The sequence below is a fragment of the Myotis brandtii genome, unplaced genomic scaffold (genome assembly GCF_000412655.1).
Source record: "Myotis brandtii unplaced genomic scaffold, ASM41265v1 scaffold404, whole genome shotgun sequence".
Taxonomy (NCBI): domain Eukaryota; kingdom Metazoa; phylum Chordata; class Mammalia; order Chiroptera; family Vespertilionidae; genus Myotis; species Myotis brandtii.
In genome coordinates, this window is record NW_005365520.1 from 316,989 (window position 1) to 329,268 (window position 12,280).

The window sequence follows — 12,280 nt, forward strand, 5'->3', positions numbered from 1 at the left end:
TTCTTTCTTTCTTTCTTCTTCTTCTTCTTCTTCTTCTTCTTCTTCATCTTCTTCTTCTTCTTCTTCCTCAAAATTCAATAAAAGCATATCCTCAGGTGAGGATTAAATAAAATATGCTCAGACTGTCAAGAAACTTGCTTAATTTCCTGCTACTAAATGATCTGTACTTACATTTCCTCTCCAGGCGAATTGTACGTGGGCAGACCCCAGAGAGTTTGAAGAAGCACGATATAAAAAAATGTTATCAAAACATCTCAGATTGGGGAAAATCAGAGGACTGCCCAGTCCCTCAGTTCTATGGCAACCCTCCTATGGTATGTACAATTCATTGTTGCTATTACAGTTTCATTAACAAAATCTTCAAACTGTGTCTAAGAAATACATACAAATGTCATGGAGTTGTCCATTATAAATGTAATGGAACTGTTAGAATGTTATAAGTATCTACTTTTTTTTCTACTGAAGTTAATATAGAATTATTTCTTTAAAAGTAAACTTTGCATTGGTCTTTTATGAACATCCTGATACAAAAAATCGGAAAAGCATTGTTTTTAAAAGTGCTCTTTGGGTTCAAGAAGTTCTATCTTTTCTCTTATGGATGTGCAGATCACAATAATGATTTTCAGAGGGATTCCATCATGGACTTAGTCGGGTAGCTTAGATAATCACCTATAAGGAGCTAAAAAGTAAGGTTTTTGGATTTGGGAAGGAAATTGATGAGGTGACACATAGGGTTGCCGTTAGGCATCAGGAGGTCCTGTCAATGAGGCATAAAAAAGGTTGGACAGCCAGGTTCATACTAACATGCAATGGCATTGCATGGTACAGTGGGAGTGTGGCACCGGTGACAAAGGGGAAACATGCTGAAACATTTACTTTCTTTTGTTGGGAGCTCCAAAGAACTCCATTTTGTGTATTATTTATTTTTTATTTATTTCTATTTTTTAATAATCACCCCAGGAGTGAGGATATTTTTTCCATTGATCCTTAGAGAGAGTGGAAGGGAGGAGGGAGGGGAAAGAGAGAGAGAAAGAAACATTGACATGAGAGAGACACATCGATTGGCTGTCTTCCACTCGCGCCCTGACAGGGACCCTGGGATGGAACCTGCAGTGGAGGTATGTGCACTTGAGTGGGAATCGAACTGGCAACCCTTTGGTCCGTGGGCCAATCTCTAACCATTTAGCATACCAACCAGGGCCATTTTGTATAATCTTAATATCTCTGTTCTATAGAATTAGGAGTGGGCCCTGGGATGTTCATATCTTCCCCCCTCCCCACTTTGGAAAGCAGTATACATTATTGGTTATTATGCTAGCCATTTGTATAAAGCTAGCCAAAAAAATCAACACTTGTATAGGGCTTCTGAGCAGAATTATTATTTTATCCTTAAGCCCAGTATAATATAATGGTAAATTTCCCACTCCATTTTCTCTTTTCTTTTTTTGTACTCTACTAATATAGGACTACTCTTCCTTTAGACACAGCATGTTCTCTGAGACTTAACATCTTCACGCATCCTTGCTCAATACTGAAAGCAACCAGACACCTCAGTGAACTGTCCCAACTACCTTCAGACATCACCAGAAATTATAAAAAGGGAACTGTATTTCAGGTTCTCTTTATAAGCTAGGAGAAGGCACATATCCTTGAAGACAGCTGGAGTCAGAGTACTACTATCTTAACAGGCATCTACCTCAGAGGAGTTTCTGGGTTTTGAGGGATATTAGAGGCAATGTCCAAGACTTGGCTCCATTCAGTGGAGCTCCATGGTGGCACCCAATAAATAGATAGATGGTCCCAGACTGTTTTAAAAACCTGTGCCATGAAAACAAAGTCCAGAAACAGAACAATACTGACTCTTGGGGTAGATACTCTTCAACTGTGGCTAGAGAGGGGAACATTTAGGTGATATTGCCTTCTAAAACTCTTTGCTACTTCAGGTATTAAACTAGGTGCTCTCAACTTCCAATAAAAAGTTTCTAAAAAAATTTAATAGAAAGATCATATGTGAAAGTATGAGAAGCATTTCATGGTTTTATTTCCTTCTTGGAATCCATTCTGGAATGTCATCTTTTAGATGCTATTGCCTTCTAAAATTCTTTACTACTTCAGGTATTAAACTAGAAACCTAACTTACTGAGTCCCAGAATGGATTTGTCTGGCATAAATGTTTTCATATAGCCAACAATGCTATAAGGTAATTTTAGTGTTCTGCAACACCACCAATTCTGACAAGAGGGGAATCTAAAAAAAAATCTGAAAATCTTTGCGCATGTCCCTATTCAGCAAGTGCATTGCATAGTTCCTAGGAACTTACCAGGATATTGAAGAAACAGTTAAATTCTTACAAAAAAATTCCCATCTTGCAAAAGGATACATTTTGACTACATAACAATTGAAGGCATTTGCAATATTGCATTAAAAATACAGTGTTGCTGAAATGCTATCTTTTAGAGAAATGTTAATTCTGAAACCAACCTTGCTCTGCTGTAGGGTTATTGCAACTGCTGTTGCAACACTAGGAGGAAATCCCATTCTTGTGCACAGTTCCTCTTTGGAAAGTTTCATACTGTAGATATGAAACTTCATGGCCTTGCACAGTTCCACAATATGATCTTGGAGAATGTTCATTTTTACTGGCTCGGTTTTAAATTTAATTTTAGATGTTTTTATGCATTCTGTTGTAGAACACATTTACTAATATAAATTATTTTTAAAGCCTATAAAGATTGATTATCTTGACTTCTAAAATGTTTTGTCCCCGTGAATCTTTTATTAGCTATCACCCCATAACACATCCCTTTCTAAAAATCTTTCTTTCTGATTACAGACTTGGAAATGGATAGTGGGTCCCATGTTCCTGTACCTCTGTGAAAGGCTTGTACGATTTTGGCGATCTCAGCAGAAGGTGGTCATCACCAAGGTATTAGCTGGTTTAGAAATTACTAATAGAATCTAACTATAGCATGGAAAAATCTACCCAAGTTCTCTATATCATTGGTCAGAGCTCTTTTTTATTCTTTTTTTTTTTTACAAAGCTTAGAGCAGAGAGATGACCTAGTTAATTTCAATGCACTTAGCTTGATAATCAAATGGTTGGACCTTTTAACTGGATAAACTAGAAGTTCACATTTTCTGTTGAAAAATGAACCCAAATGTTTTGTGGAAATGAATGTGGTGTGTGTGTGTGTGTGTGTGTGTGTGTGTGTGTGTGTGTGTGTGTAGAGGGGAGGGACATAAAGTGATAATGTGATTAGTTAAGAGTGGAGAAACAAGAGGAGTTCAAAAGAGCATACATTGAGCCTTAAAATAGTCAGATGCCAAAAGAACCAGGGAACTTTGGTTGAGGTTGAGATAGCTTGCTAGGTCCCTTTACCTCCTTTTCTGTGCTTTGTATGTGATCATAGACTAAAATATTAAAGTGCCCCCCAAAAAAATAAAAAATAAAGTACCCAAAGTCTTAAGCAAGTTACTAACTAAACTGCATCGAGAATTGAGTCTCCTAGCTTCAAGTATATAGTGGCTTTCTCCCCAATAATCTATGCTGTTTCTCATCATTACATAAATAAATAATATCCAGCTATAGAAATATAAACTTCTTATTATTGTTTCAGGAAACACCAGACAAGACTATTTAAAATATATATTGATTTCAGAGAGAGGAAGGGAGAGGGAGAGAGAATCATTGATTGTCTGCCTCCTGCATGCCCCCCGTCCCCTGCCCCACTAGGGATACAGTCCCCAATCCGGGCATGTGCCCTGACCAGGAATTGATCCCTGACCTTCTGGTTCATAGGTCGATGCTCAACCACTGAGCCACACTGGCTGGGCAGACAAGACTATTTTTATCAAATAAAATTTAATTCAATTCACTTCAGTTCAAAAAGTATTTACCAAAACACTACTATGGCTTATTTTTGCAATATTCACAAATTCTTTCTGTCCTTCACCCTAACTTTTCTTTCTTGTCAACTAAGGAAGGTCATAGTAAAGATAGTCCATCTGGCATTAGAAATCTGGAAATACAAAAAGCCACAAAAGTTCTTCTTTTATGATACTTATATCGTACTATAAGAAAAATCCCACAGATCAAAAGAGCTACCTCAAAATTTCCCTTACTAGACTAGAACTGACTAACAAAATAAGTGTTTCCCTTAAACATATTTCTAAGGCAAAACTTATTTTCTTTTGTAGAAAATAGATACTCATTTTCTTCTCATATAAACATACATAAGAAACAATGCATGATCTATAAGTATTCCAGTGATAAAGCTGTCCCCTAGTACATTTTATTAAATTCAATCCTAATTTTGCCTGTGGTAGCAAAATTGCTATATGGTAAAAATTTGTTTCACCACACAATATTGCAACATGGTAAACATAATTTTCAAAATAGTCTTTATAAATTTTTATTTTCTGTTTTCAAAATGAAGCTTTATAACTCTATTTCAGTGATGAAGGGAAGTTGGTTACAGCTTTATCATGTAAGATCTATTTAAATCACAAGTTTCAAAATGTTTGGCAATTTTTATTAAAAGGACTTCCCATTCTATTCTTCCTCACTGGTGAAAAGAAAAGCTCAGCAAGATTAGTCAACATTGAGAAACTGCTATTTTTTTCTATTGATTTTTCTTTCCTTGAATATCTCTTTTTTTTAAATTTTGTTTTATTGCTTAAAGTATTACAAAGAGTATTACATATGTCTCCTTTTCCCCCCCCTTGACATTCCCCCGGCCTCCCCTACCCCCTAGTGTCTTGTGTCCATTGGTTATTCTTATATGCATGACGGTCTGTTCGATGCTGTTCTGCCTCTGTATATCTATCTCTTGTTTGTTTTTAGTTGTACATATGAAGTCCTTCTAGGTTTTTCAGGAATCGTCAAAGAAACAATATATTACTTTCTGTATTAAAATGAAAGCTTTCTATTGTGTTCTATTTTTTAAAATTATTTACTAACTCACCAATTGATGTGCATTTGTACTGTTTCCCATTTTTTTTGCTATTATAAACAAAGATGTTATCAACTTCCATGTATACGGATTGATGGCAACGGGTAGGTAGGGCCTGGCTTTGAGAAAGATAGTGTATTCTTCAAATAGGGAGAAATGTAGAAACAATGCCTGGAGTCAGACAGGTTTGAGGTGTGACTCAGGACAAAGGCAGATAAACACAGTTAGCCTTGGTTTGGGAGATGTTGTTATAACACACCAATAGGGTCTTCTTTCTCTTCTATCCAGATGCTAAGGCTCTTATTCCCTGGGGAGACAGGAAGACTGAGCAGGAAACCATCTCTTCTTTCTGTTTCTAGCCCCTGCCTTGACTTCTTAAAGAAAAAATATGGTAATAAGCTGGTTCTTAGGTTCAATTCCCTTGTAAGACTCTGAGACAGAAAGCTACATGTAGGTTTATTGGAACATGTTCTCTGGAGATGAACCTGTCAAAGAAAAGAAAGGCAAGATTGGGAGAGGAAAAAGCTGACCCTAAATATGGTTGCAATTGCACTCTACAGAGAGTGCTGGAGTTAGTATGTCCCCTTGGAGTTGTCCCAAATTGAGGAGAGGGGCCAAGCCTCTCTTCTCAGGCATCAGCTCATCATTGATCATGGGCTAAAACTGAGGGCAATGCCCAATGAGAGAGATATCTGCTGCAGGAAATGCTGTGTTGGCCCTGAAGAAAGAACCTGGGTGTGGCATCTTAGTTCAGCCCTTTATACATACAGACACTGAAAAGGCAAGTTTTGGGGAAAGTGTAGTTTTCAGAGATATGTTTTGTTCCTTAGGTGGTGACTCATCCTTTCAAAACCATCGAGCTACAGATGAAGAAGAAGGGATTCAAGATGGAGGTGGGACAATATATTTTTGTCAAGTGTCCCAAGGTGTCCAAGCTGGAATGGCACCCTTTCACACTGACCTCTGCCCCTGAGGAAGACTTTTTTAGCATCCATATCCGCATTGTTGGGGACTGGACAGAGGGACTGTTCAATGCTTGTGGCTGTGATAAGCAGGAGTTTCAAGATGCCTGGAAATTACCTAAGTGAGTACAAAGCACATATAACAAAGGCATATGAGTTCATGAAAAATGACACTAAATAGCTCCTCTCCCCCCATCTCTCACTATCTCCTGAGTCTGACAAAACAAACAGGTTCTACAAATATAGGTTGCTATCTCTATGTTCCCCATTTTTTGTGTGTGGTGTGTTTGTGCATATATTCATAAATCTTATATGAAAGGTAAAATATTTGAATCAAATATGAACATTCCCAAATTCCTTTCAATATATAAGGATCAAGGCCAAGGTATATTAACCTTTCTAACAAGCAAACATATTATATTAAAGATGTTCTTAAAATACAATTGGTGCATGTTATTTGAGGGTAAATGCCATATATCATTCATTTTACCTCCTTCTCCTCATATGCCTAACATGGTATTAGGCACTTAGTGGATGCTGAAGAAAAGTTTGTTGAATAACTCAATGAATACACAGATGAAAATTGGACAAATTAAAGCTACAAGAGGTTTTGATGTAGAAATTTCTCACTTTATTTCAATGCGCAATGTAAGCAGAAATTTCAAGCATGGGACACCCTGACAGACATGTGTGTATGTGGGGAGGTTATGGATAAAGGGGATGAGGAGATGAACAAACTACCCTTGAGAATTAGCAAATGTTTTCAGTAAGCTAACAATTCCTCTTCGTACTTCCAACTCCAATGTTCATACTAAGTTGGTTACTTGAAAGCTGTTTCACAAAATAAAGTGCTCCATATCCTGGTTTGAAGTGACATATTGCACACCCCTAGGAATAATGTGTGCCCCATCACACTCTGAAGAGTAGAATATGTCTGTAACTGTCTCCTCTTATGCTTCCCTCCAGGATAGCTGTTGACGGGCCCTTTGGCACAGCCAGCGAAGATGTGTTCAGCTATGAGGTGGTGATGTTAGTGGGAGCAGGGATTGGGGTCACACCCTTTGCATCCATTCTCAAGTCAGTCTGGTACAAATATTGCAATAATGCCACCAATCTGAAGCTCAAAAAGGTAGGTTCCATTATTGTTCAGAAGGCTTGGAGCATTCATCACACTCTGACAAGTAATATCTGAGAGAGTCTTCGTGGCTGAGGGTGGCAGAGACCAAGGGAAGTGTAGGCCCTTGGTATACTGTATTTGTATATTACTGTATAGAATAGTATATTATAAGAAATTTGGAAGAAAGAAAGTTGGGGTAGAGAGAAAGTATTTACAACCCCAATCCAATAGCTGTCCTTTTTGTATATTCTCTTTCAATATTCCCCACATTTACATATTTTTAGAAAATTGTAAATAATGCAGATGTACAATTTTATGTCCTGGTTTTCTAGAAACAGTGTTTTTCCGTGTTGCTGCAGGCTTTCAGTAATCATTTTAATGATTCCTTCATGTTCCATTGAGAGGATATAGAATATTTTTTCTATCATCCTAGGTTAGTGATCAAGATCAATTTCATTTTCAGCCTCCCAATACTTTTGTTGCAGGAAGAGAGCAGGAGACATGTCTTTCATGTAACTTTTACTTTCTTAGGATAACTCTTCAGAATAAATTCCCAGAGGATTTTGTTTGTCCCATGTAAATTTGGTTTCATTATATGATAAAGAACATCATTATTGAAACTTGAGGCATTCTAATAACCTTAGATATTACTGCTAATGGGAACATTAAGCTTATCATGACTTTTAATTCTCCCCTTTTCCTATTTCCTATGTGAGGAAGGTTTGGGTAGAAATACTTTTTTCCTTAGGAACTCAGGAATGTCTGGTAGTAGCAGGAAGGGAATTGTTCCTGTGATTCAAGGTTCTACATTAGTCTAGATCAGCGGTTCTCAACCTGTGGGTCGCGACCCCTTTGGGGGTTGAACGACCCTTTCACAGGGGTCGCCTAAGACCATCGGAAAACACATATATAATTACATATTGTTTTTGTGATTAATCACTATGCTTTAATTATGTTCAATTTGTAACAATGAAAATACATCCTGCATATCAGATATTTACATTACGATTCATAACAGTAGCAAAATTACAGTTATGAAGTAGCAACAAAAATAATTTTATGGTTGGGGGTCACCACAACATGAGGAACTGTATTAAAGGGTCGCGGCATTAGGAAGGTTGAGAACCACCGATCTAAATATTTCAGATTTTGTGGTCTCTACACTGGAGTTGTAAACAACCATAACATGGGCAGAATTCACCATAAGAGTGGTGTGTGAAGTGCTATGATATTTCAGAAGGAGGAGGGAGGGAAATTCTGGCTGGACAGGACAATCAGGGTTGGCTTCACAGAGGAGGTGGCATCTGAGCTGAACTTTTAAGAGTAAGTTCAATTTCTATCGGCTGAGAAAGGCTGCTGCAGGGTAGAGGGGACTGAAAGAATGAGCGTATCGAATTGTAATGACACAAGTTAGGAGGGAAAATTGGGGAATTGGGTGGGGGAAGGGGATTATAGTCTTTTTTGTCATCTCCACCCTTCCGTGTTCACCCGCACCCGGTCCCAGCTCTCCTCTTTCTCTCAGCATCTAAGAAAGATTAACTTCTCTCAGTGCGAGAGAGAAAGTTATCATTAGCAAAGAATTAAGAGTGATTAATGATGCTACCCCTCCCCCCATCAGCCTTATCTGGTGGCGATGAGCTGGACAATGCGGCGGGTTGGGCGGGGGAAGAGAAGGAGAGGGAGAATGGGAAACAATAAATGTTCAATGCAAGGAAAACGGGGCGCAGCGCTGTTCCCACTTGTTAGATTGAAGGCTCCTCTCCAGAGGGGGGAAGGCTCCAAATTGCTAATTAGCACCTCTGAAAAGGCCTGTCTCTGATATGCGCGTCGCTGAAAGGCCGCCGTTAATGAAGCCGCCGCGAGCCCGCTTCCCTTTGACTGGCCTTCATCCCTCCTCCGAGCCCGGGGCTGCGGGAACAATGAGGCGGGGAGGGGCGGCTCCCCCAGGCCTCCAGGACAGACCCCGGGGCCCGCCCTGGGCGGCTTACCTGAGGTAGCAGTGCCACTCCTTGCCCGGCCAGCCTCTGCAAGGAGCTGACCTGAGGCCCCGTGACCGGCACGGCAGTGATGGGTCCCAGAGCCTGGAAGACAGGGCGCCGCTGAGGCGGGCCAGGCCGTGACGCACGCCAGCAAAGACCCGCACCCGCCCTGCTGGCACCTGACCGCAGCCTTCCGGCCGCCAGGACTGTGAGCTGCAGGTAGTTTCTGTGGTTTATGGGCCCCCACCCCCCGTCTGGGGGACTCTGTTACAGCAGCGCGAGCGGACTAAGCCTCCCTCTGTCACCAGGAAGAGGGTCCTCAGCAGGGACCCCATCAGCCTTCCGCCCCGCAGCCCCGTGAGGAGGAAATGCCACGTAAGCCCCCGTGTCTGGGTCTTCCTTTCCCTCTAGAGCAGCGGTTCTCAACCTGTGGGTCGCGACCCCTTTGGGGGTCGAACGACCCTTTCACAGGGGTCGCCTAAGACCATCGGAAAACACATATATAATTACATATTGTTTTTGTGATTAATCACTATGCTTTAATTATGTTCAATTTGTAAACAATGAAATGAGGGTCACCACACATGAGGAACTGTATTAAAGGGTTGCGGCATTAGGAAGGTTGAGAACCACTGGTCTAGATTCTAGTGGTCTTTCTGAGAGGAGATACAAGGGAATCCAGGGATTCTGGGAAGGCAAGAGCAGATCCAAAGAGAAAGAGGTGGGCTAATATTTTTTCTTAAACTTTGTATGTTTGAAGCCAAGCTATTCATTTACTGCCTTGCCAATGTGAAGGCCAGAGCGGGTTCATGTGAACTAGCTTGTCAAATGTCTAAAACTTTCTGAAAACTTCTTTCTAAACCTTTTGAGCAACAAGAAAAAGTTGTGAGGAGGAAAGTAATCCCTGGGTCAAGGCTGACAGGGCCTATTTAAATATAATCTGCTTTATGATCTGTCCTCTTTCAGATCTACTTCTACTGGCTATGCCGGGACACCCATGCCTTTGAGTGGTTTGCAGACTTGCTCCAGCTGCTGGAGACCCAGATGCAGGAGAGGAACAATGCTGGCTTCCTCAGCTATAACATCTACCTCACTGGCTGGGATGAGTCACAGGTGAGGACAAGATCTCAAATTTCAGGTTCTTCCCACAGTGCCCAGGGCTTACTGACTTCCCTATGGCTATTGAAGTGTCTTCTGCACTGTTTTTACTAAGAGCAGTTGATTGATTCTGGTGATTCAGCCCATTCACTCTCACTCAATATCCCCACACATTCAGACTGTTGAGATGATATTTTGAAGTTGATATCTGTGGAACAGATCAAAGCTAAGCTGCTGACAAGGAATAAAAGCCAAGACTGACCTTATAAGAGAAATGCTACCACCAGGAGTCTCAAACAAGGTAGACCAGAGGATCCACAGGGTAATGAGAAGATAGTATTAGCTCTCTTTCTCTCTCTCTCTTTATATCTACACACATATACATACATATACTGTATATACCTTTAATTTTCAGTGTATGCATGTTTTATAATATACACAATACATATACTATGTGCCAGATATTCTTTTTTAAAAATAAATTTTTATTTATTTCAGAGAGAGGAAAGAAGAAACATCCATAAGACAGAAACATTGATTGGCTGCCTCCTACATGTCCCCTATTGGTGATAGAGCCCACAACCGGGGCATGTTCCCTGACCAGGAATCAAACTGTGACCCCCCTGGTGCATGGGTTGACGCTCAACCACTGAGCAACACTGGCCAGGCCCAAATATTGTTCTTAGAGTTTGTATAGTTTGTCTAATTAAATCCTCACAACAACCCTATGAATTAACCACTATTATTATCCACATTTCACAGATGAGGAAACCAAGGCCCAGAACAAGTTAGGTCATTTGTCCAAGGGCATCCAATTAGTAATTAGCAGAGTCAGAATGTTCCAGAGCAGCACTCTTAGCAACTTCTAGTAGTTTGCTATTAGCATTTGTAGATAAACCAAAATATATCTAACAAAGGTGTATATACACACATACATATATGTTACATATATGTATGTGTGTATATATGTGTGCATATGTATGTATCCCCTCCCTCCAGGGACACTTAGCAATGTAAACATTCTACGATTCACAAAGACAACCCCTAACAACAAAGAATTATCTAGTCCTAGAAGAGTCATGTTGCAAATGGGCCAGGGACACATGACCGTGAAAATTGCTAGTCAAAAAAAGTGGTTTCAAGATGCAACTTCTGCAATTTAAAAACAAAACAACAACAACAACAAATACTTGAAAAAATGAAACCCAGAAAAAAAATCTATAATATATAAATTGCTTTGCAGTTTTGATATTTAAAAAGCCAGATACAGTTTTTGATGGGAAATTTATTTGTATTGAAAAAGAATTATTTTGCTTTGCAAAAATAGTCTCTACAGTTTTATTAAAACAAGTAACCACCCATTTTACCTCATTCATCCCCGGCCCAGATAATTTAAAATCTGATTTAATTTTAAAATAAATTTAATTAGCTACTTTTATGAAAAATATCTGTGTTCAAACTGAAGCTCCCTAGAATGGTAGCAGAAGTCAACACAAACACACACATATACACACACAGACTAGCTTTAGGCTTTATTTGATGTCTCATGATGTTATCAAAATATGAGTGCATTTTAGTCAATGATTGTTTTAGTTCTTAGTGATTCCCCTAAAGAAGAGGGAGTGGAAATATATTAGTGCAAATAAAGAAAGTCATAGAGCAGATGAGATACAGAACCAAAAGAAAAACAAGTGAGACAAAGAATTTGAATCCTACCCACACTTCAAAGACTGAATCAAATGCTGCCACCCTGAAACCATCCTATAGCCTCCCACCCCAACTCCCTCCTTTCCTCTCATTGAGATGTTTGTGTCTCTTCTACAGCACTCATCATACCTTACTCTATAAATATGGTTATTCATGTTGATACTTCAAGGTCTGCCCTCCTAGATTATAAATTGCATGAGGAGACCTAGTTTTTTCTTTTTTAAAAAAATCCTCACTGGAGGATATTTTTTCCATTAATTTTTAGAGAGTGGAAGGGAGGGAGGAGGGGGAAGAGAGAGAAACATCCATGTGAGAGACACACTGATTGGTTGCCTCCCTTATGAGCCCTGACCAGGACCAGCAATCGAACCTGATACCCTTGGTTACATAGGCCGACGCTCTAACCATTTTGCACCGGCTAGGGTTGGTCATCTTTTTTATCTTCTACCCTACAGCATGCTTTGC

The 12,280-nt window shown here is 39.7% G+C and overlaps 1 protein-coding gene across 1 annotated transcript in view; it reads left to right on the forward strand.

Annotated features, from left to right (window-relative positions):
- Positions 1-12,280, forward strand: part of LOC102244245 (cytochrome b-245 heavy chain) — a 39,225-nt gene that overhangs the window by 22,506 nt on the left and 4,439 nt on the right. Inside the window, exons 7-11 of the mRNA XM_005873286.2 lie at positions 185-314; positions 2,834-2,926; positions 5,783-6,036; positions 6,881-7,043; positions 9,977-10,123. Of these exons, the coding sequence (XP_005873348.1) occupies positions 185-314; positions 2,834-2,926; positions 5,783-6,036; positions 6,881-7,043; positions 9,977-10,123 (787 nt within the window). The remainder of the gene's footprint in view (positions 1-184; positions 315-2,833; positions 2,927-5,782; positions 6,037-6,880; positions 7,044-9,976; positions 10,124-12,280) is intronic.